The sequence below is a fragment of the Polyodon spathula genome, chromosome 19 (assembly GCF_017654505.1).
Source record: "Polyodon spathula isolate WHYD16114869_AA chromosome 19, ASM1765450v1, whole genome shotgun sequence".
Lineage (NCBI taxonomy): Eukaryota > Metazoa > Chordata > Actinopteri > Acipenseriformes > Polyodontidae > Polyodon > Polyodon spathula.
In genome coordinates this window covers 23,219,188-23,244,701 of record NC_054552.1, presented here as the reverse complement: position 1 = coordinate 23,244,701, position 25,514 = coordinate 23,219,188, and the positions used below count along the sequence as shown (strand labels likewise).

The 25,514-nt window shown below is 40.9% G+C and overlaps 2 protein-coding genes across 6 annotated transcripts in view; one reads left to right on the top strand and one right to left on the bottom strand.

Moving 5' to 3' along the window:
- Nucleotides 1-1,103: 1,103 nt before the first annotated feature.
- Nucleotides 1,104-10,343, top strand: LOC121294866 (immunoglobulin superfamily containing leucine-rich repeat protein 2-like). Of its 3 annotated transcripts, none has more exons than XM_041219013.1 (2): nucleotides 1,104-1,213; nucleotides 7,432-10,343. In XM_041219013.1, the coding sequence occupies exon 2, from the start codon at nucleotides 7,441-7,443 to the stop codon at nucleotides 9,505-9,507; it is 2,067 nt and encodes a 688-aa protein (XP_041074947.1). In that variant the 5' UTR covers nucleotides 1,104-1,213; nucleotides 7,432-7,440; the 3' UTR covers nucleotides 9,508-10,343. The 3 variants fall into 3 exon arrangements, with proteins under 3 accessions (XP_041074947.1, XP_041074945.1, XP_041074946.1); XM_041219011.1 differs by lacking the exon at nucleotides 1,104-1,213 and adding an exon at nucleotides 4,926-5,201 and having other exon boundaries at nucleotides 7,432-10,339; XM_041219012.1 differs by lacking the exon at nucleotides 1,104-1,213 and adding an exon at nucleotides 5,955-6,051.
- A 286-nt stretch (nucleotides 10,344-10,629) lies between these two features.
- LOC121294867 (receptor for retinol uptake stra6-like) overlaps nucleotides 10,630-25,514 on the bottom strand; it is a 39,195-nt gene continuing 24,310 nt past the window's right edge. For all 3 annotated transcript variants that reach the window (XM_041219015.1, XM_041219014.1, XM_041219016.1), the window contains one exon: nucleotides 10,630-14,493. In XM_041219015.1, the coding sequence (XP_041074949.1) occupies nucleotides 14,261-14,493 (233 nt within the window). In that variant the 3' untranslated portion in view covers nucleotides 10,630-14,260. The remainder of the gene's footprint in view (nucleotides 14,494-25,514) is intronic.

Genomic DNA, 25,514 nt, shown 5'->3' with positions numbered 1-25,514 from the left:
AGAGGCCAAGGTCTCCCCAATGCAAAAAAATGTTTTGTAAAACTACTGGAAATAGCAAAATTACCTGCTTTAAAACTACATTACCGAAATAATTCAACAGTGTTGGATTATTTTTAAAAAATAATTATGTTATATAGCAATACAACGATGTCGTATTTATCGTTTGAATAGACCCCCTGCACTGAAATGTGTATAATGCAGGTCTCGCGTAGCTCGTAACAGAGAAGGTCCTGGGGCATTTCATTGCGTGATAATATTCCGTGCATGCCATTCCTTCAGCTCCCATCAGGAAGCACGGATAAATGTCTTGTGACATTTTCAGCAGCACAACTACATGCACCGATTGTGGCGCACACTTCGCAAAGTCTTCAGGGCCATTTTAAAAAGAGAGACATTGTGAACGGGCTTTCGCAATTTAATCAATCGCATTGTGCTGCGTTCCACAGCTGTCAAAACGCTTTTGAAATGGTCACTCTTCATTAGAACATGGCCCGTTGTTGTCGAGACGATCACAGTTGTGACAAGAAGGGGTCGCGTTATTTTGAAAGGGTATAATAAAAACGGCAAATGTTGCTCAGCAGGGATGTCGTTATTTAGTGTGTAGTAGATTAAATTAGACTTTTGACTTTTAGCTGAGAGGAATAAAAGGTGAATGGGTTTCCCTTGGCAAGAAAAAACAAACAAACAATAAACAGCAGAATATGTACAGTACTATGACACTGGAGGACATTTTATAACATATGTAGACATACTTTGCACAAAAACACGAATGCATAGTTTCGTTATTACAACTAACTTCCCTAACTACAGAAACAATTTACTATAATGCTCCTCCTTATTTATACTGGCATGAAAAAAGCCTGATGCTTCAAATTAAGTAAAACAAATAATAATATATCTCAATTTCTCCAAAGAGAGAGAGAGAGAGAGAGAGAGAGAGAGAGAGAGAGAGAGAGAGAGAGAGAGAGAGAGAGAGAGAGAGATTGGGGTTCCAGTCCTGAAGTTCCGTTCCATTCCATATACAATTGTATAATTGAGCAATTCTTTAGGAGCTGGTCAGGGATTAAATTAGTTCAATATAATAATCAGGGACCTGGTTGTTTCAAATACCGGGACAGCAAGTGACAGCTTTGCTTATCTCTTAAAAATCAACAGAAAAAAACGAACTGATCTGCTAAATGAATGGTGGATATTCAGGACATTCCTTGCAATTGTATGTATGGGGTAATTATATTCATTACTCAGATAATCTGCTCTGTTTGGTCATGATCACAAGAAACAGGGACCTGCTATTTCAGGAATTTCATTTCACTTGGCAACCAATGCCTCTGGGGTTTCATTCACTTAATGCTGTAATAATGAACAGTATCCAGTTTAATCCGTGTAACACGACTGTTGCAGATTGTAGACGGGGCTGATACGCGATTATACATATCTGCAAGGGCATACGGTCTAGATTCAGATATCGACAAATTGGATTTCATGCTTTTTCATTATTATTTATGTGAAGGATTATTATTATTATTATTATTATTATTATTATTATTATTATTATTATTATTATTATTTACTAAAACCTTGCTTTCGTTAGGCAAAATAATAATGGAGTTATTGAATACAATTTAGTTTTTTCATCCCGCAATTTGTACAGTCAACACAAGGAAGTTATACTGTATATAATAGGCTCATGCAGACGAATCATCATTTTTTATTTGTGACTTTCTTTACAGATCACGTGTAAAACGAATGCGACTGCACGCTGAGATCTCTGCTATTTATCTATATGTCATTAGGGATTGTGATGTCGTAATCCTTTCGATATCGTAATCACTGACTTTCCTGACCTTTCTGTGTTTGAGCAGAACATTTTGAAGAGGAAGGGCCAGATTGCAATTATAAGAAAATCGAACATATTTCAAAGCTAGAGAGGAAGAGAAAGGTTGTGGTTCGAACAAGTTATGTTAAGTGCATCGACAGTCAGCTGGAGTGCACCAGATCGCATGCCATGTCCATTTCAAATTCCACTGGTTAAACAAATGGGCACACACTCTAGTCCCATATCTTGTAAAGCGCTGTGGCGGTCCACTATGAAAAAAATAAAGGTTATTATTATTTTGAAAGGAGAAGGGAATGCACCGGCAAAAGCCCATATTAAGCAGAGCCTTTTAAATGGGTTCAATATCAGAATTTGAGTCAGCTTTGGGAACGAGGAACTTTAACAGGTATATAAGCAGGGATTAAATGACAGCGAAATAGGTGACCCACCATCCTGCTGAGAGCGACCAGACTGTGAGCGCTTCAAAGCTTAGGATGGGGAGAGTAGAGATTCCAATCTTTGAACCTGAAAAGGGTACTGACTTATTCATATCTGTAAGCATTGAGCTCATTCTCATTCTTTTCTCTTGTTGAACTCACTCTCTTTGTTAAAATGTTGTTATTTTGCTTCAGTGCTTAATGCTGTTTGCTACAAATTGCTTTTAAAACTCCACGTGGGAGAATAATAATAATAATAATAATAATGCTTATTTACTTGCTTCAAAAACTGACTAGTTTTCGAATTGAGTATCTTCTTACAAATACCCCGCAGCCGTAGAATTCAAGGGTTCAAGAGTGTGACACTATTTTTTTGCGGGAATAAAGTCCATGTGAATTTAACACGTCGTCTTCTTTGCCTAAATGCACCATGGGAGCTACACGAATGACAACAGTCACACGTCATCAGTTCAAACACAAGCACGGTTCTGTATTTACAATTTGTTTAAGGTTTGAGGGTTTTCAGTGGTAAGAGTATTTTTCAATAAAACAGTAAAAGCGCCAGGACGTTTTAAACAACATGTCACACACGCTGTGGTCTGGTTGTTAAAATTTCAAGTATTGATATATAGGCTATGATTCCTCTAGGCTTTCAATTTACATATTAACAAATATTGGTACAAACAAAAATGTAATTAAGTGTAATACGAATGATACACATTAATTATTGAAACGCAACTATGAATATTAAAACTGTTGCATTTAAATTAACAAAGAAAAACGTACTGTATTGTATTCTGTTGATTACAATCCTTTTACTAGAGCCTTTATTTTATTAGTACAGAATGGATAACCTACTCAGCAACACTGGGTTCGATGTCATCGGTTCTAAATAGACTCAGAGGAACCAACAGACATAATTAGGGGTTTTAATTTCTATATTCATAGTTGGAACCTTTAATTAGGAGTTCCGCAAGTGACCATTTATTGTTATTGGTAAAACAGCGGTTCCATAAAGGAACACTATAGTTAAATACAGAAAGCGCAGGAATCATTTTTCCTGTCTGTGCGTGCGTACATACATGCGAACCTGTCAAGCCTGTTTCCCTGCTGTCTAAGACCATACCATAACAAAATACGATAAAGTTTCCAGACATCCGCGTGTCACGCAACTGTCTGTATAGATAAATGCTTGAACGCCCAAGATGCGTTCTTGAAATATATTGGGTTCAGTTGTCCAGATAAAACTCAAATTGTAAAGCCATACATCACCTAAAGAAAGTCCGCAGTTTGGGCATATAGCACAAGCAAAGGATATGCTAAGGCAGTATTAGAAACATGCCTTCAGTGGTTCAATGTGGTTACCCTTAGGTTTTCACAGTCCTTTAAGTCTCGAATTATTAAAAGTTATTTTATTATATTTCAATATATATATATCTATATATATTATATATCTATATATATAATATTCTATATATATAATTATATATATATATATATATATATATAAAGTACGTAAATTAGCACTTGTGTCATATTTCGATATATTTTAGTACTTTACTAATTATAATAAAAGTATTAGTGTTGGTATAGTCTGTAAATGGAGCCTGCAGTGCAACACTGAGGCGCCCGGCTAATCAAATGCACATTTATTTTTTATTCATGTGGTTAATATTGTATTTCTAGAATCGATAACACGTGGAAAGGGAAACATTTGGTTTTAAGTTGATTGTCTTAAGGCTATAGCCTATCTTAAAGTATATTATTGTGAACACACAGAGGCTTTGTTTCCGTGGTCCAATATTTAAAACAAAAAGCGCAACCTTTCCATCGACCAGTTGAGTCCAGATGTCTTACAGTGCGCAGAGTGAACCCATAAATAAAGACCCATGAGCGGCGTGCCCACATTAATAGCCGCCGTGACGTGCAGTGATATCTACCGAGTAATTCGATTATTTCCTGCTTGAGCTTCTGCGCTTGTTTTTCGACTTCATCTGTTAATAAGTGTACATATCAGCTAAAACTCAGAGTTGATCAAATACAACAATTTATTTTAAATAACCATAAGCACCCAAATGTTTGCTCTAGCAATTCTATGTAAAAAATAACATTAAATAATCACGGTCTTTGTTCCTTTGTCTCGTCATCCCTTAGTATTTTTTTTTTTACTTTATTCCAACAAATGTATACAACATTTTACAGCACTAATCTAAACTACAGTGGAGCGTTGCAACACATTGAGCTGAAACCATTGCAAAGGTGATAACAAAGAGACTGTATGTCAATCAAAGCTGCTCTCATTCACTTCTACAGTAGATTGAAAATAAAACGGTCTATTTCAACAAGTTGCAGTATTTCATTTAAAACAACTTGACATCTAACAAAAATAAAAACGACTAAACATATATTCAACTCTGTATTCTGGTTATTTATGCTGAGATATTCGAAATTCTCTAATTAAACATGAGGGTTAATTATGGGGGAATCGGGATGGAATGGAATTCAATGTGAGCCGGCAAAATGTGGCAAAACATCAACTCATCGATACAATGAATATTTCATGTTGAGTAGACAATCCCTGTAGCTTCAACTTTGAAACATATTCAGTAGATGGGTGAGGCTGCGCGCTCACAATCCCACCTCTCTCTCTCTCTCTCTCTCTCTCTCTCTCTCTCTCTCTGTGGGGGCGGGAGCGCGCGATGAATGCAAGACAAACTCGCAAAGCAGAAAACATCCTCCGGACTGCTCGGCTTCAAACTGGGAGGAAAACGTCTTTTCCGACACCTATAATCAAAGAAATACCAATTTGCCAAAATAATATGTAAAACAAACAACTTTATCAAGAAAGAAGACAGCAATTGTTAAATAATTTATTCCTTTTTTAGGCTAATTCTGTAAACTACCTGGCAAGACTTGTAGAATATCTAAGGATTATTCATATCTCAGAGGTAAGCATGTTTTCAGTAGTCGGTACTGGTCCGTTGGTTCTTTTTAATCAATCTAGATACAGCTGATTTATTTGTACTTATAATAATGCAATACAGTTGCGTAACAGTACATTTGATAATTTCGCGCTTTCTCTCTCTCTCTCTCTCTCTCTCTCTCTCTCTCTCTCTCTCTCTCTCTAGATCTAGATAGATAGATAGATAGATAGATAGATAGATATACATACAGGACCAATGTGGTGGGAAAATTACAATGTTGCTACTGCTATGATTGTTTAGGGTTTCCATGCTCATGATTAAATGTTATTACCGGTTATAAGATTTAGGTATCATATAATAATAATATATCATGTACTGGTAATTGTTATTGTACATACTTCCTCTTCATTGTTGCAGGCAAGTGGCCCATATAGGGGATGGAAAGATACTGACTACTAACAAGAAAGAGGACGTTCTCTTGTGGTAGAAGTTTTTCACTCAACTTCTGAAAGAGAAGCAGTGAGACAAACAAGGTTGAATCGAACAAAGTTTATTAGTCAAAGTTTGCAAACCTGAGAACACACTCAACACAGACTGTGTTAGGAAGCTCCGAGCAAGTGTTCTGACTTCGCAGTCAGTAAGCATAATATATACCTTGTAAGCTGCAGTTATTGCGAGCCAATCACAGAAGCTTATCTTTATTAGTTTAAGATGAGACCAATCATATGCAACAATAACAACTTATCTAAATTGCAAACGTCCTAAAATTAGACCTACTCTGACTAAGCCGGTGGCATTTCTGTGAAGTGTCATGGATGCAGCTTGAGGTTGATAATAAAGAGAACTTCAGAGAGCTGCTTCTTTCGAGCTGGAGGTCAGTATCATTCTATTCCTTCTATGGGCCACTTACCGTGCAGCGAGAAAGAGGAATTATGTACAACAACCACTACTAGTACATAATACATTATTATTATATGATACCTAAATCTTATAACCCGTAATAGCATTTAAACATGAGCATGGAAACCCTGAACAATCATAGCAGTAGCAACATTGTAATTTTCCCACCACACTCTTTATTTATCAACCTCAAGCTGCATCCGTGACAGTTCTTAGAAATGTCACCAACTTAGTTAGGATAGGTCTAATTTTAGGATGCTTGCAATTTAGATAAGTTGTTGCATATGATTGGTCTCATCTTAATCTTCCAAATTGTTGCTATCCAACGTATAGTGAGTTAAGCTTCTGTGATTGGCTGACATAACTCATGTCTGCAGCACGTTGCCATTTCATCAATTAATATTTCATAAATGTGTCCTTATCGCATTGTAGATCTAGAAATATACACGCTAAAATATGTGAAACTTAGAAAACAGATTGCTGTCATGATTATAATATAAGCCGAAAAAGCAAGATTTAAAAACTTTTTTTTTTTTTTAAATGGTAACTCTTGTTTTCAGGACCATAAACAGCGAAATTCGCGATCGTATTCCAGCATCTGTATACACTGTAACTAACATACATCCAGACAGACACATAGACATATGTGTTATGCAGGAAACCAAAAGCTTATTTGCATTTGAACTTGTATTTTCTTTTATTATTTCACATTGATGTAAAATGTTGGATATAATTACCTTATGTAACAAACCTGTTATTTTGTGGTGATTTTTTTTAATAGTTTGAGGGCTTAAATTAACAATTATTTCTTCGGGCTCGCTCAGATCTCACAGAAATGCAAAATACAGTTATTTTACAAGGAGCATAAAGATAAAACGCAGCTTAAAAACAATGAGTTGAAGTTGTTGAATTGTTGTTGGTTTGTTAGTTATATGTATTACCAGGTCACAGTTTGCTGTAGCCTTCTCGCCATAGGTTTAAAAACACCCTTTAAAAATTGTGTTATTTTTGAAGTGTACTGAATGGAATGCCATACACAATTAAACATGTTGCGAATTAGTGTGGTGTATTTTAAATATCATATTGAAGGCAAGAAAGTGTTTGGCCGTAGCTACGTTGTTGGGTATGTGGATTTAATGCTTAAGAATTCCTCTGCATTTATTTTGCGCTACAGACATAAAATGTTTTGGTTGGTCAAGTTTACAGTTTAATTGGATGCCGCCCTGTATTATTGCGAGGCTAATGGAAATGCTCGGGGAACTGTCCTTTTTCAAATCTACAACAACAGTCACATTACCAGCATGATATCTAAGCCGTATGTAGACTAATCTAAGAATATATGTGTTCCTTTCAGGCAGTGAAGATGACGGCAATATACCTCCATTACATTTCCTTGTGGACTGTTTTCATTGGAGTAGCCCAGACCTGCCCGGGGCCGTGCGTCTGTGTGGACAAGTATGCCCACCAGTTCGCGGATTGCGCCTACAAAGATCTGCAGGTGGTGCCCGTCGGCTTGCCTTTCAACGTAACGACCCTCAGCCTCTCTGCCAACAAAATCAAGACCCTGCTGAAGAATTCCTTTGTGAATGTCACCCAGGTCACCTCTCTATGGCTGGCCCATAACGAGATCGTCACAATAGAGAAAGGCACATTGGCAGTGCTGGTTCAGCTCCGAAACCTGGACCTGAGCCACAACCAGGTTGTGCATTTCCCTTGGAGAGATCTTTACAATCTCTCTTCTCTCCAACTGTTGAAAATAAACAACAATAACATGGTGGATCTTCCCAGAGATGCCTTTTCTAACCTCAAGGATCTGAGATCACTGCGCATAAATAACAACATGTTCACCACCATTGTGAAGGGGTCCTTTGACTCTCTGAGCTCCATGTCCCATCTTCAGATCTACAACAATCCGTTTGACTGCACATGCACGCTACACTGGCTGAAAGACTGGGTAGCAAATGCTCTGATCTCTGTTCCAGAGCCGGACCTCATCACCTGTGAAACACCTGAAGACTTAAAGGGAATACGTATTTTGCAACTGCCCAACTTGGAATGTGTGGCCCCTACTGTTCACATAATGTCCCAACCTAACCTTGAAAACAGCCAAGTCAATGAAGGCGTTATGATTATTATGCACTGTAATGTCACAGGAAGCCCGAAACCAGAGGTTAAGTGGAAAATTCGCACTGGAAACCAGGAAATTGAGTTCAATATGCCCGTTACCGAGACCAAAAAGAATGATTTGCTTTTGGAAAATTCGAAGCAGACAGAAAATCGTTTCTTGGTGTTTAAAAATGGGACGCTGGTCATCCCCCGCACAAGTAAACGCGAGGATGGTCGCTACACATGCTCAGCCACCAATGAGCAGGGTAGCGCGGAGAGCTCAGTTAACATGGCCGTGGTGGGAACGCAGAAACACAGTATCAATGCCATTCAAGACGCTATCCTTGACAAGACCCCCACCTCTGAACGTAAACCCGGGGTAAAGGTTTCTAAAAACAATGTCTTTAACTGGGCCAAACCAGATGACACTGGCAAGATGACCTTTCCAACCAGGGCAACTTATGGGTCCTTTGGTACTCAGCGTAGCGGCGTAGTGATCTCATCTGGGCAGCCAGCCTTTGGCAAGAAATGTGGTGTCAGTGACAGCACCCAGTACATTTCCAATCATGCCTTCAATCAGAGCTCGGACGAGCTCAAGCAACATACTTTTGATTTTGGGGTCATTGCCTTGGAAGTGTCTGAAACTGAAGCTAAAATACAGCTCAATTCCTTCCAAGCACCCACAGAAAAGGCGCATCTGGAAATGCTATACCTGTGTATAAATATGGGCAATGGGCACTCTGTGGTTCAATGGTCCAAGATAGAGGATGGTATTAATGCCTATCGATTCCAAGGATTGAACCCTGGTACCAATTACACCCTGTGTCTCACCTATACAGGGGAAGACTGCCAGGTTCAAGTTGTTTTCACTACGAGGAAGAAAATCCCTTCCTTGATGATCATAGTGGTAGTTAGCACCTTCTTGTTGGCTCTTGCCACTGTTCCACTACTGGGAGCCACCTGCTGCCACCTCCTTTACAAGTACCAAGGCAAGACTTACAAGCTGATCATGAAAGCACACAACCCGGATCAGATGGAAAAGCACATAGCAACCGATTTCGACCCCCGGGCTTCTTATGTGGAATCAGAAAAGAACTACAACCCCAGTGATTTGGAAGAAGACGAGGTCGAGAGGGAAGAGGGGGAACGGGAGGGGGGAGCGGAGGGGAGTATAATAAATGAATCCATCCCTGGGTCACAATCCAAAGCCAACCAAGAAGAATTCGAGGTGGGGTCCGAGTACAGCGATCGATTACCACTAGGGGCCGAGGCTGTTAACATCTCCCAAGAAATCAATGGCAACTACAGACAGACGGCCCGCTGACAAGTCTGCCTTCTTCAGAGTCAACCTGTAATATAAATACTTACAAGTAGGTTAAAAAAAAAAAACAGGAATTTTCTCAACCATTGCTTTATATAAGCCCTAGTAAAGGAGATGCGTTTTTTAAACACATTAGACTATTTATAATTGAGGGTATGAGAACGGAAACAAAATTTAAAATCCCTCTTGGGTTTTGGACATGGGAGCTAAATTCCGCTAAATAATCGTGCTATGACACAAACTTCAGGGAAATAACTGATTTACTTTTCAGATAACGTTTCAAAGTGGTAACTTATAACATGTAAAAGTGCATGACATTGAAGTTATTAACTATCACGCTACTAATGAATTAGACACGATTTACTGCTAATGGCTATGCAGAAAGTGTGCTCGTTTATTATAAGCGCCCGTCTCCTTTATTCAGGGCTCCGGCCAACATAACCCCATTGTGGTTGTCGCGTGCCCTTGTTTCAGCCTGTTGGGATGCTGGACAGCGGCATCTCACCTGCGTTTGTGCATCGACTGTTTTTATGTTCTGGGAGGTCTAAATGTTTTCATGTAAAACCGTAGACAGGCATGTGAAAGTGCTGGAAAAAACTCCACGTCACTTACAACCAGACAGTGTTAAATGTACCGTGGAGTTCCGAAATGTGTGACTGTACTCTTTCAGTATATAAGTGCTTAATATCCCTCGCTTTTCTGAAGCAGTTTCTATCTCTTGTCCTCTTTCTGTTAATGAATCTTGTCCATGGTATGTCACACATCGGTATTTTAAATGTGTGTTTTCGATATTTAGCTTATAGGACATGTTGGATATTCTTAATGTCGATCAATGTGATGTAAATCGTGTACTGTAATTTTTTTTTTAATGGAAATAAAATGGTTAATTTTGTCTACAAATGTATGCATTTGAACGTTTAACAGAATTCCGTGTTAAATAATTGACAATAGTGGATTTTTGGTGACAAATTGTCAAACGTTGATATTAAAAAAAAATATATATTTTTTTTTAATATGATTTTTATGTACGTGTAATTAATAAAAATATTGAAAAAAAACATGTCGGTTCTTTTTTTCTTCTTTTTAAATGTAATGTTACTTAAATTACAATACAAGTGCCAATCATATATAATACTTAGAATCTGGAATACATACAATCAGTTTTTTTTTCTTTAGAAAAGCATAGCGTCTTCATTTTAAATACATACAAGTATGAAACGAAACCAGTATTGATAATCCAATGTTGCAAGCGAAAACATTTTCGGTACGATCTTGTATATTTATAAAGCCTAAAGAAAGAAAAAAAAAAAACACTACACCATTTCTCACAGCATTGCTCTTGTCTTCATATAGAAGCCTATATGTTACAGAAAAAAAAAAAAAAAACTTATAGTAATGTTTATTTTAACACTTGTGCTGAATTCTCTATGCATTGGATAATATTATGTCATATCTGCAGCAGTTTAAAGTATTTTAAGATTCTGTAGGCCGATTACTTTGTTATGAAGAATAATGAAACGTATTTGTAAAATAATAAACTGCTACAATTTTTTTTCTTTACTGTGTCTTAACAAATGTAATCGTTTTCTATAGCTCACTTTTTGAATTTTAGATCCACTTTTTCCAAATGTTTATATTTTCAATTCAGTTCAGTTTTGATCGTAGCCTATTGTCGGGCATACAGGAAAACTATCTAAATGAATACTATAAAGTTTCATTTGATTACATGTTATCTATATATTAAAACTAATACCCGCACTTCTCCTTAAATACAAACGTGTTAATCTAATTCAGTAAAGACTACCCCGCCCTATTTCACTGAATGCATGCTATCCAGGAAATATAAGCTTTAAATTGATAAAGGGCAAAACAATATAATATTCCACCAGTCCAAAAACTAACAATATTAAGAAATAAAAAATGCTTTAAATATTAATACGCGGTAGTGCTAGTGACACAGATATTTTTGAAAATACCTGTTTGAAGAAAAAGTGATCTAACATTCTCCAGTTTTAGATTCCATATACAGTCCTGTTTGCAAACAGAATATTTTCCAGGATATTACAGTATCTTATGAATCGGACCCTTGTTCAAAGCTCTTGGAAATTCTACCTATACACTGAAAATCGAAGATTTAATAAAACAACAATCTTACGCAATAGTTTTAAAATACATTTTAGTATTAATAACACCCTAAAGTGTATTTTAGCAAGCTTTTTTTTTGCCGCTCAAATAATTCAAATGAACACCAACACTGTGTTGACAATTTTGAATTTGGCATTACATTATAACGTACGCAAACTCAAACCAATCAAACACTTGCTGCTTCGCTTTAGCCGTTCTCTTGCCCAAATTACACGAGATGACGCAATACGAGACGTTGTACAAACGGCTTACTACTATCTTGTCTGGGAAGTTAAGAATATGGGTTACGCGAATACTCCATTGCAATCCAGCAGGTACACAGGAACCCAGATGCAGCATGTCACAGCAGTATGCAATGTATTAATGCATGTGTTTTATTACTCAACACCAGCAAGGTTTACCGACAAACCCAGGTTCCAGAGAACGCAGGCCTATTTTCCCAAATCTCTTGATAACTGGGCTACCATTATGTCCAGATTTAGTTTATGTGTTACTATGGAAGAAATGAAATGGAGTGCTCTGTCACCAATAAAGGTACAATAACAGGTAAAGTATATAGCCCTCCTCAATATTTATAGCATTACGTGGTTTATTTTTGCTCTCTTTGTTATGTTAAAATAACTCATTGCCATTTTAGTCTTATCATTTCAATGCTCCTTTGGTGTTTACCCTTGACATTGTAGCATTTTGTGTTCTTGTTTTGAGACATTAGACTCTTGGTTTGTGTTAGAAACGTTGAACAATAACTTATTAAATCAGAGGACCTAGCTGGTATAATTCAAGACTAAACAGCATGTCTAACATTTCTAACAATGCCACCAGAGTCTGTCTGATTCATTGAACTGAATAACAATTTCCTAAAAATGCTAATTCAAAGCAGACAGCATAATTACACCGCCAGCTTATGAGTGCGGCTTTTATTTTAAGTGCTCTCTGACAATCAAACACGGAAGTAATGCATTCTTCATATTATTAAGATTGCTCCTATTGTGCATGATTGTGGGCTACGGTCCCTGTTTGCTTATGGACTACCCTTTTGAAAATCGCTAGTATCATTGCAATAACACCAACTGCACATGCAGATACCCATGATGTTTACACCACAGACACCAGTCCAGACTATCTGCAGTGCTGTTCAAAAAAGTACTGACTCTATAGATTAGTATATTACATCAGTGACTAGCATGCAATTAATGATTCAATATGTTTGAACGTCAAGGTTTGTGTTGATAGCACAGCTCATCCATCTCCAGTTCAGTTAATCATTGCTGGATTGCATGAAACAGGGTGGTGAAATGCAGACATTTTCATATATTGAGCCCTTGAAACATATTAGTTGAGAAGAGTGGCAAATGATATCTCACAGGCTTGTGCAAAAATTTTGTGCGTACAGTACTATGACAAGCTGTCTAGATGCTGCGATAAATCGAAAGGTAATTTTAAATTATAATAAAGGTGTATGACTTTTTTCTGTACTATTTAACGTTAGGTATTTAATTCACAGGACCCATATTTCACTATATTCTACAGTATAATGCAGATATATCATCAATTAAGTGAAATCATGGGGGTGGAGGTATTTTTATAATCTAAAACAGTAAAGATTTTAATACCACCACCCTCAAATGATATTTAACCTCTTCCCACTATATTGTTGTTGTGGGTAGTGATGTCAATAATGGTGCTCAATAAATCGCCCCTGGAGGAAAGCACAAGCTGGTTTAATATAGAGGTAAAGAGCGGCTGCATTTAGATTCACCCCGGTTTACGTTATTAAAATAGACCTGTGGTGTCAATGTGTGTTAATAACTATGGGCCTCTATAGGTATTCAGGTGTAGGCAATTTTCTTTACCCTCGAATACTGCAAATGGCTAAAGAACACCCCTGGCAACATACTAACATGAAGGCATCCCATCCTGAAAAGCAATATGTCTAGGATACGTATATTCCATCTACATTTTCTTACATGAGATTTATAATTGACATTTCTTAGTTATGTGTTTTCTCTGTATTCTTTAATGTTGTTTCTGATTAGTTCATCATAATTACTAACTAGTACAATTTTCCACCACTTCTTAAAGCTGAATTTCTGAAGTGTGGTGGTTTTTAGAAATTACCACTTGGGGAATGCAACTGTAATTTTACCCTTCTGCTACTGTGAGTTAGTGATTGGAAAAAAAACATGTCAACTAATGATGTCCCTTCCGAAACTGAGAATTTGTATACACATACCTTTCAAGCCATCTCACCTTTTTGTTGGTTAATAGTGTGGTGCCCATGACACCAACTGATATACTGCAACACTAAAGTCATTTCAATACACTAGTCGCTGCTTTTGGGCCATTTGATAAAATATGTACTTTAAAGTAATAGAATTTTTTTTTTTTTTAAATAAGCAGATCAACAAAGTAATATTATCTTGCCCTCGAAACAAAATAACTTTGAAGACCAAATTGACCTTAAAATATAAATAAATCAAATACATTTGCAGTGCACTTAAAATATATATATATTTTAAGTGCACTGCAAATGTATTTGATTTATTTATATATATATATTTTTTTTTTTTCATAAGTGCAGCTATTTCAATATTCTTTTCTTCTCAGTGTTTCACATGTCATTTAATTTTGGGTCTGTTTTCTCGGGTTCGGAGACGCTTCCCTTTGAGGTCCTGTTCAGTGTCCCGTTCAGAAAGTCCTCGGAGCTCCGCACCTGGAAGCGCTTTCGTGACGCCACCAGCGAGGGGTTGTTGACCAGGGTATAGACGAGCCACCACCTCCCTCGAACCCTCCTGGAACTGGAGATCTTCTTCTGCTTCTTGTCTTGCTGCACCAGATGAATCCCTGCAGGCACAACATAAACATTACACCACCCCAGCAGCTTGCACAGTAAATCGACTCAAATGCATTTCAAAGATGTTTTGTTCAATAGCTGAAATGCCTTATGAAAAAATAATGATTGTGGTGGATGGTTACCCTTTATGGAGACCAAATATATAGTGAAATTTGTACTGGATAGTGTTGTGTATAGCACTGTCCTTGCAGATTTTGACCTCTGTTGTTTGGCGAGATGCTATATTATAAGCGCTAAAGCCACAAATGAAGATGAGCCTGGCTCTTTTGCAAAGTGGTTAAGGGCAACATGGGAAGTGCATGCAACAGCTCAGAATGGTAATGCAATGAAGATGACAGTCACCATGTCCACCCTGGGACAGTATACAAGTGGAGCATGTCAACGAAAACTGAAGGAATGCTGCACCATACCGTGGCAGGTGGTGCACTATGGTCACATGTACTACCAATGCTAATTCCATCACAGTGCTTCAGAGGTGAAACATCAATGCATTATTCTACTGTATCATCTAGCCTGCAGTGGCTTCTGATCTTTAAAAAAAAATTGGTTTTACACTGGTAAAATACTTTGAATGGACTCAATTTCACATGGGCAACAGCATGTCTGTTAGTCAGTTTGCATGCTTGAACGACAGCAAAGACCCCGTCTCCTCAGCCATATCCCCAGACGCATAATGAACGGCTTTTGCCCTTTGGGCTCCGGGAATGGGAAGCACACACAATTAGTGAGACCCATCTGTGTACTAAAATGATCTACATAGTAATGTGTTTAATTAAATACATGTATCTTTACATCTCTCTATAACAGTAGAATTATTTCTTTATGTTAAAATAATCAGATGTATCTCTGTATCTATGTACAAATCTATGCTTGTTCAGAGGCAATACATGAACATCCCTCAAGGATTACCGGCTCCAATTACTTCAGGGGTGAAAATCTGCAGCAAAATCTATTCTCCAAAATTGCAGACAGAGAAATAACTTTGGAGACTGTGCCTCATGGTACATCTATGCCAGCGAATTGCCCAATACTGTATACATGTTCTTTCTTCAAGTCTGTCATATCTGCTATCTTTTGACTGAAAGTAGCCATTGGGAGATGCTACCAGAGCCAATGCAGCACACCCTGTGGAATGTCCCGTGAAGACCGACGACTTTGCTCAGCCAGGATGTGAACCTACCACTCTCCTGACTGTAGGACTCCCCTGCACACGACACACCCCGCCTTTACCATTGAAGCCACTTTATGGACAACTTACATTACAGAAATACACAGCAGGGTGGCCACTTGTTTAACAGTCATGTTGGACTTTTTTTTTTTTTGTCCGACATGTGTTGCCTTGCTCCCTAAGGTCCTCAAATGATATCCACTACTTTGCATTGCTAAGATGGCAAAAACTGTCACCTAAAGTAAGGACTGAAGTAGAGTTTTACTCTGTCAGGCTTTTGTTTTTTTCTCCCCGCTAATCAAGCTGTCCAGACTGCCAAACCCTTGCCACTTAGAGTTTCTTTATATGGGAATGCTGTCTGAGCCGAGTCTGCATTCGCTTCTGTTTTAGAAAAACTTAATTAGCTTACAGTTTAAACAGACCATTTCGGGTTTGTCCTCACAGTGACCTGGGCTTCAAAGGCAACATAGTGTATCTTCAACCATCTGAGAAGTTTTCCTGCAGTTTCTGCAGTGATGAGGATTAAGTATTCAGTTTAACTGAACACGTCTGTTGAAAGTTTGGCTCAATCTAGATGCGCCCAATTACATTACCCATTTCTCCAGACCATTTAGAAGGAAAGCAATGAGTCTAATGAGACACATAAGAAGGAATCATACTGTTAGGGTATAGAAGTGCTGTTACAGTGCTGTTCTGGTATAGCAGTGCTGTTACAGTGCTGTTCTGGTATAGCAGTGCTGTTACAGTGCTGTTCTGGTATAGCAGTGCTGTTCTGGTATAGCTGTTACAGTGCTGCTGGTTAGCAGTGGTATAGCAGTGCTGTTACAGTGCTGTTCTGGTATAGCAGTGCTGTTCTGGTATAGCAGTGCTGTTCTGGTATAGCAGTGCTGTTACAGTGCTGTTCTGGTATAGCAGTGCTGTTACAGTGCAGTGCTGGTATAGCAGTGCTGTTCTGGTATAGCAGTGCTGTTACAGTGCTGTTCTGGTATAGCAGTGCTGTTACAGTGCTGTTCTGGTATAGCAGTGCTGTTACAGTGCTGTTCTGGTATAGCAGTGCTGTTACAGTGCTGTTCTGGTATAGCAGTTCTGGTTAGCAGTGCTGTTCTGGTATAGCAGTGCTGTTACAGTGCTGTTCTGGTATAGCAGTGCTGTTCTGGTATAGCAGTGCTGTTACAGTGCTGTTCTGGTATAGCAGTGCTGTTACAGTGCTGTTCTGGTATAGCAGTGCTGTTACAGTGCTGTTCTGGTATAGCAGTGCTGTTCTGGTATAGCATTGCTGTTACAGTGCTGTTCTGGTATAGCAGTGCTGTTACAGTGCTGTTCTGGTATAGCAGTGCTGTTACAGTGCTGTTCTGGTATAGCAGTGCTGTTCTGGTATAGCAGTGCTGTTCTGGTATAGCAGTGCTGTTACAGTGCTGTTCTGGTATAGCAGTGCTGTTATAGCATTGCTGGTATAGCAGTGCTGTTCTGGTATAGCAGTGCTGTTACAGTGCTGTTCTGGTATAGCAGTGCTGTTCTGGTATAGCAGTGCTGTTACAGTGCTGTTCTGGTATAGCAGTGCTGTTACAGTGCTGTTCTGGTATAGCAGTGCTGTTCTGGTATAGCAGTGCTGTTAGCAGTGCTGTTCTGGTATAGCAGTGCTGTTACAGTGCTGTTCTGGTATAGCAGTGCTGTTACAGTGCTGTTCTGGTATAGCAGTGCTGTTCTGGTATAGCAGTGCTGTTACAGTGCTGTTCTGGTATAGCAGTGCTGTTACAGTGCTGTTCTGGTATAGCAGTGCTGTTAGCTGCTGTATAGCATTGCTGTTACAGTGCTGTTCTGGTATAGCAGTGCTGTTACAGTGCTGTTCTGGTATAGCAGTGCTGTTACAGTGCTGTTCTGGTATAGCAGTGCTGTTACAGTGCTGTTCTGGTATAGCAGTGCTGTTACAGTGCTGTTCTGGTATAGCAGTGCTGTTCTGGTATAGCAGTGCTGTTACAGTGCTGTTCTGGTATAGCAGTGCTGTTACAGTGCTGTTCTGGTATAGCAGTGCTGTTACAGTGCTGTTCTGGTATAGCAGTGCTGTTACAGTGCTGTTCTGGTATAGCAGTGCTGTTACTGCTGTTCTGGTATAGCAGTGCTGTTACAGTGCAGTGCTGTTCTGGTATAGCAGTGCTGTTACAGTGCTGTTCTGGTATAGCAGTGCTGTTACAGTGCTGTTCTGGTATAGCAGTGCTGTTACAGTGCTGTTCTGGTATAGCAGTGCTGTTCTGGTATAGCTGTTGCTGTTTCTGGTATAGCAGTGCTGTTCTGGTATAGCAGTGCTGTTACAGTGCTGTTCTGGTATAGCAGTGCTGTTACAGTGCTGTTCTGGTATAGCAGTGCTGTTACAGTGCTGTTCTGGTATAGCAGTGCTGTTCTGGTATAGCAGTGCTGTTACAGTGCTGTTCTGGTATAGCAGTGCTGTTATAGCAGTGCTGTTCTGGTATAGCAGTGCTGTTACAGTGCTGTTCTGGTATAGCAGTGCTGTTACAGTGCTGTTCTGGTATAGCAGTGCTGTTACTGCTGTATAGCAGTGCTGTTCTGGTATAGCAGTGCTGTTACAGTGCTGTTCTGGTATAGCAGTGCTGTTACAGTGCTGTTCTGGTATAGCAGTGTGCTGTTACAGTGCTGTTCTGGTATAGCAGTGCTGTTCTGGTATAGCAGCTGCTGTTACAGTGCTGTTCTGGTATAGCAGTGCTGTTACAGTGCTGTTCTGGTATAGCAGTGCTGTTACAGTGCTGTTCTGGTATAGCAGTGCTGTTACAGTGCTGTTCTGGTATAGCAGTGCTGTTCTGGTATAGCAGTGCTGTTACAGTGCTGTTCTGGTATAGCAGTGCTGTTACAGTGCTGTTCTGGTATAGCAGTGCTGTTACAGTGCTGTTCTGGTATAGCAGTGCTGTTACAGTGCTGTTCTGGTATAGCAGTGCTGTTCTGGTATAGCAGTGCTGTTCTGGTATAGCAGTGCTGTTCTGGTATAGCAGTGCTGTTACAGTGCTGTTCTGGTATAGCAGTGCTGTTACAGTGGTTCTGGTATAGCAGTGCTGTTCTGGTATAGCAGGTGTAGCTGTTCTGGTATAGCAGTGCTGTTCTGGTATAGCAGTGCTGTTCTGGTATAGCTGTTCTGGTATAGCAGTGTTTCAGTGCTGTTCTGGTATAGCTGTTACAGTGCTGTTCTGGTATAGCAGTGCTGTTACAGTGCTGTTCTGGTATAGCAGTGGTTATGCTGTTCTGGTATAGCAGTGCTGTTACAGTGCTGGTATAGCAGTGCTGTTACAGTGCTGTTCTGGTATAGCAGTGCTGTTACAGTATAGCAGTGCTGTTACAGTGCTGTTCTGGTATAGCAGCTGCTGTTCTGGTATAGCAGTGCTGTTCTGGTATAGCAGTGCTGTTACAGTGCTGTTCTGGTATAGCAGTGCTGTTACAGTGCTGTTCTGGTATAGCAGTGCTGTTACAGTGCTGTTCTGGTATAGCAGTGCTGTTCTGGTATAGCAGTGCTGTTCTGGTATAGCAGTGCTGTTCTGGTATAGCAGTGCTGTTACAGTGCTGTTCTGGTATAGCAGTGCTGTTACAGTGCTGTTCTGGTATAGCAGTGCTGTTACAGTGGTTCTGGTATAGCAGTGCTGTTACAGTGCTGTTCTGGTATAGCAGTGCTGTTACAGTACTGTTCTGGTATAGCAGTGCTGTTCTGGTATAGCAGTGCTGTTACAGTGCTGTTCTCGTATAGCAGTGCTGTTATAGCAGTGCTGTTAGCAGTGCTGTATAGCAGTGCTGTTCTGGTGCTATAGCTGTTCTGGTATAGCAGTGCTGTTCTGGTATAGCAGTGCTGTTACAGTGCTGTTCTGGTATAGCAGTGCTGTTACAGTGCTGTTCTGGTATAGCAGTGCTGTTACAGTGCTGTTCTGGTATAGCAGTGCTGTTCTGGTATAGCAGTGCTGTTACAGTGCTGTTCTGGTATAGCAGTGCTGTTAAGTGCTGTTCTGGTATAGCAGTGCTGTTCTGGTATAGCAGTGCTGTTACAGTGCTATTCTGGTATAGCAGTGCTGTTCTGGTATAGCATTGCTGTTATAGCAGTGCTGTTCTGGTATAGCAGTGCTGTTACAGTGCTGTTCTGGTATAGCAGTGCTGTTACTGCTGTTCTGGTATAGCAGTGCTGTTACAGTGCTGTTCTGGTATAGCAGTGCTGTTACAGTGCTGTTCTGGTATAGCAGTGCTGTTACTGGTATAGCAGTGCTGTTCTGGTATAGCAGTGCTGTTACAGTGCTGTTCTGGTATAGCAGTGCTGTTACAGTGCTGTTCTGGTATAGCAGTGCTGTTACTGGTATAGCAGTGCTGTTACAGTGCTGTTCTGGTATAGCAGTGCTGTTACAGTGCTGTTCTGGTATAGCAGTGCTGTTCTGGTATAGCAGTGCTGTTCTGGTATAGCAGTGCTGTTCTGGTATAGCAGTGCTGTTACAGTGCTGTTCTGGTATAGCAGTGCTGTTACAGTGCTGTTCTGGTATAGCAGTGCTGTTACAGTGCTGTTCTGGTATAGCAGTGCTGTTACAGTGCTGTTCTGGTATAGCAGTGTGCTAGTTCGTTTGCAGTAGAATCGTGTTTGGTACAGTGCCTGTTCTGGATAGCATTGCTGTTTTACAGTGTGTGGTTCTGGTGCTGCTTCTGGTATAGCAGTGCTGTGTGCTGTTCTGGTATAGCAGTGCTGTTACAGTGCTGTTCTGGTATAGCAGTATAGCAGTGCTGTTCTGGTATAGCAGTGCTGTTACAGTGCTGGTATAGCAGTGCTGTTCTGGTATAGCAGTGCTGTTCTGGTATAGCAGTGCTGTTACAGTGCTGTTCTGGTATAGCAGTGCTGTTACAGTGCTGTTCTGGTATAGCAGTGCTGTTCTGGTATTGCAGTGCTGTTACAGTGCTGTTCTGGTATAGCAGTGCTGTTACAGTGCTGTTCTGGTATAGCAGTGCTGTTACAGTGCTGTTCTGGTATAGCAGTGTTACAGTGCTGTATAGCAGTGCTGTTACAGTGCTGTTCTGGTATAGCAGTGCTGTTACAGTGCTGTTCTGGTATAGCATTGCTGTTCTGGTATAGCAGTGCTGTTACAGTGGTTCTGGTATAGCAGTGCTGTTACAGTGCTGTTCTGGTATAGCAGTGCTGTTACAGTGCTGTTCTGGTATAGCAGTGCTGTTACAGTGCTGTTCTGGTATAGCAGTGCTGTTACAGTGCTGTTCTGGTATAGCAGTGCTGTTCTGGTATAGCAGTGCTGTTACAGTGCTGTTCTGGTATAGCAGTGCTGTTCTGGTATAGCAGTGCTGTTCTGGTATAGCAGTGCTGTTATAGCAGCTGTGCTGTTCTGGTATAGCAGTGCTGTTACAGTGCTGTTCTGGTATAGCAGTGTGTTCTGGTATAGCAGTACTGTTCTGGTATAGCAGTGCTGTTCTGGTATAGCAGTGCTGTTACAGTGCTGTTCTGGTATAGCAGTGCTGTTACAGTGCTGATTCTGGTATAGCAGTGCTGTTCTGGTATAGCAGTGCTGTTACAGTGCTGTTCTGGTATAGCAGTGCTGTTATAGCAGTGCTGTTCTGGTATAGCAGTGCTGTTAGCAGTGCTGTTACAGTGCTGTTCTGGTATAGCAGTGCTGTTACAGTGCTGTTCTGGTATAGCAGTGCTGTTACAGTGCTGTTCTGGTATAGCAGTGCTGTTACAGTGCTGTTCTGGTATAGCAGTGCTGTTACAGTGCTGTTCTGGTATAGCAGTGCTGTTACAGTGCTGTTCTGGTATAGCAGTGCTGTTACAGTGCTGTTCTGGTATAGCAGTGCTGTTACAGTGCTGTTCTGGTATAGCAGTGCTGTTACAGTGCTTACAGTGCTGTTCTGGTATAGCAGTGTTCTGTATAGCAGTGCTGTTCTGGTATAGCAGTGCTGTTACAGTGCTGTTCTGGTATAGCAGTGCTGTTACAGTGCTGTTCTGGTATAGCAGTGCTGTTACAGTGCTGTTCTGGTATAGCAGTGCTGTTACAGTGCTGTTCTGGTATAGCAGTGCTGTTACAGTGCTGTTCTGGTATAGCAGTGCTGTTACAGTGCTGTTCTGGTATAGCAGCTGCTGTTACAGTGCTGTTCTGGTATAGCAGTGCTGTTACAGTGCTGTTCTGGTATAGCAGTGCTGTTACAGTGCTGTTCTGGTATAGCAGTGCTGTTACAGTGCTGTTCTGGTATAGCAGTGCTGTTCTGGTATAGCAGTGCTGTTACAGTGCTGTTCTGGTATAGCAGTGCTGTTCTGGTATAGCAGTGCTGCAGTGCTGTTCTGGTATAGCAGTGCTGTTACAGTGCTGTTCTGGTATAGCAGTGCTGTTACAGTGCTGTTCTGGTATAGCAGTGCTGTTACAGTGCTGTTCTGGTATAGCAGTGCTGTTAAGTGCTGATCTGGTATAGCAGTGCTGTTCTGGTATAGCAGTGCTGTTACAGTGCTGTTCTGGTATAGCAGTGCTGTTACAGTGCTGTTCTGGTATAGCAGTGCTGTTCTGGTATAGCAGTGCTGTTACAGTGCTGTTAGTGCTGTTCTGGTATAGCAGTGCTGTTACAGTGCTGTTCTGGTATAGCAGTGCTGTTACAGTGCTGTTCTGGTATAGCAGTGCTGTGCTGTTCAGTGCTGTTCTGGTATAGCAGTGCTGTTACAGTGCTGTTCTGTATAGCAGTGCTGTTGGTATAGCAGTGCTGTTCTGGTATAGCAGTGCTGTTCTGGTATAGCAGTGCTGTTACAGTGCTGTTCTGGTATAGCAGTGCTGTTCTGGTATAGCAGTGCTGTTCTGGTATAGCAGTGCTGTTCTGGTATAGCAGTGCTGTTACAGTGCTGTTCTGGTATAGCAGTGCTGTTACAGTGCTGTTCTGGTATAGCAGTGCTGTTACAGTACTGTTCTGGTATAGCAGTGCTGTTACAGTGCTGTTCTGGTATAGCAGTGGTATAGCAGTGCTGTTACAGTGGTTCTGGTATAGCAGTGCTGTTACAGTGCTGTTCTGGTATAGCAGTGCTGTTCTGCTGTATGGCATGCAGTTCTGTATAGCAGTGCTGTTCTGGTATAGCAGTGCTGTTACAGTGCTGTTCTGGTATAGCAGTGCTGTTACTGTATAGCTGTTCTGGTATAGCAGGCTGTTCTGTTCTGGTATAGCAGTGCTGTTCTGGTATAGCAGTGCTGTTCTGGTATAGCAGTGCTGCAGTGCTGTTCTGGTATAGCAGTGCTGCTGTTTCTGGTATAGCAGTGCTGTTACAGTGCTGTTCTGGTATAGCAGTGCTGTTACAGTGCTGTTCTGGTATAGCAGTGCTGTTACAGTGCTGTTCTGGTATAGCAGTGCTGTTCTGGTATAGCAGTGCTGTTACAGTGCTGTTCTGGTATAGCAGTGCTGTTACAGTGCTGTTCTGGTATAGCAGTGCTGTTCTGGTATAGCAGTGCTGTTACAGTGCTGTTCTGGTATAGCAGTGCTGTTACAGTGCTGTTCTGGTATAGCAGTGCTGTTACAGTGCTGTTCTGGTATAGCAGTGCTGTTCTGGTATAGCAGTGCTGTTACAGTGCTGTTCTGGTATAGCAGTGCTGTTACAGTGCTGTTCTGGTATAGCAGTGCTGTTACAGTGCTGTTCTGGTATAGCAGTGCTGTTACAGTGCTGTTCTGGTATAGCAGTGCTGTTCTGGTATAGCAGTGCTGTTACAGTGCTGTTCTGGTATAGCAGTGCTGTTACAGTGCTGTTCTGGTATAGCAGTGCTGTTCTGGTATAGCAGTGCTGTTACAGTGCTGTTCTGGTATAGCAGTGCTGTTACAGTGCTGTTCTGGTATAGCAGTGCTGTTACAGTGCTGTTCTGGTATAGCAGTGCTGTTACAGTGCTGTTCTGGTATAGCAGTGCTGTATAGCAGTGCTAACAGTATTACGAAGTATGCAGTGCTGTTCTGGTACAGCCAGTGCTGTTACATGTCACGGTATAGCATATGTCACGTACATGTCACGTTCCAGCCATATCGCAGTCAATATCGTGGACTATAGCCATGCTGTTAAGACTGTCTGGACACATTGTGCGACAAGACCATATCTGGACAGCAGTGCTGTCTTGTACCATTGCTGGTCACGCAACGAAATGTTACACATATGCATATTGCTGTTCTGACATATCGTTCACGCTGTGTTCAATGACAGTGATTTTACAGTGCCATCTGTACCAACAGCAGTGCACGACAGTGCTGTCACAGACAATAGCAGTGCAAGACCATATGGTATAGAAGTGTCTCGTTATTGTTGTTCTGGTATAGCAGTGCTGTTCTGGTATAGCAGTGCTGCAGTGCTGTTACTGGTATAGCAGTGCTGTTCTGGGTATAGCAGTGCTGTTACAGTGCTGTTCTGGTATAGCAGTGCTGTTACTGCTGTTCTGGTATAGCAGTGCTGTTACAGTGCTGTTCTGGTATAGCAGTGCTGTTACTGTTAGCAGTGCTGTTCTGGTATAGCAGTGCTGTTAGCAGTGCTGTTCTGGTATAGCAGTGCTGTTACAGTGCTGGTATAGCAGTGCTGTTCTGGTATAGCAGTGCTGTTACAGTGCTGTTCTGGTATAGCAGTGCTGTTACAGTGCTGTTCTGGTATAGCAGTGCTGTTACAGTGCTGTTCTGGTATAGAAGTGCTGTTACAGTGCTGTTCTGGTATAGCAGTGCTGTTCTGGTATAGCAGTGCTGTTACAGTGCTGTTCTGGTATAGCAGTGCTGTTACAGTGCTGTTCTGGTATAGCAGTGCTGTTCTGGTATAGCAGCTGTTCTGGTATAGCAGTGCTGTTCTGGTATAGCAGTGCTGTTACAGTGCTGTTCTGGTATAGCAGTGCTGTTACAGTGCTGTTCTGGTATAGCAGTGCTGTTACAGTGCTGTTCTGGTATAGCAGTGCTGTTACAGTGCTGTTCTGGTATAGCAGTGCTGTTACAGTGCTGTTCTGGTATAGTTACAGTGCTGTTCTGGTATAGCAGTGCAGTGCTTTCTGGTATAGCAGTGCTGTTACAGTGCTGTTCTGGTATAGCAGTGCTGTTCTATAGCAGCAGTGCTGTTCTGGTATAGCAGTGCTGTTACAGTGCTGTTCTGGTATAGCAGTGCTGTTACAGTGCTGTTCTGGTATAGCAGTGCTGTTCTGGTATAGCAGTGCTGTTACAGTGCTGTTCTGGTATAGCAGTGCTGTTATAGCAGTGCTGTTACAGTGCTGTTCTGGTATAGCAGTGCTGTTACAGTGCTGTTCTGGTATAGCAGTGCTGTTGCTGTTCTGGTATAGCAGTGCTGCTGCTGTTCTGGTATAGCAGTGCTGTTACAGTGCTGTTCTGGTATAGCAGTGCTGTTCTGGTATAGCAGTGTTTCTGGTATAGCAGTGTTACAGTGCTGTTCTGGTATAGCAGTGCTGTTACTGGTATAGCAGTGCTGTTCTGGTATAGCAGTGCTGTTACAGTGCTGTTCTGGTATAGCAGTGCTGTTACAGTGCTGTTCTGGTATGTTCTGGTATAGCAGTGCTGTTACAGTGCTGTTCTGGTATAGCAGTGCTGTTACAGTGCTGTTCTGGTATAGCAGTGCTGTTACAGTGCTGTTCTGGTATAGCAGTGCTGTTCTGGTATAGCAGTGCTGTTACAGTGCTGTTCTGGTATAGCAGTGCTGTTACAGTGCTGTTCTGGTATAGCAGTGCTGTTCTGGTATAGCAGTGCTGTTACAGTGCTGTTCTGGTATAGCAGTGCTGTTACAGTGCTGTTCTGGTATAGCAGTGCTGTTACAGTGCTGTTCTGGTATAGCAGTGCTGTTCTGGTATAGCAGTGCTGTTACAGTGCTGTTCT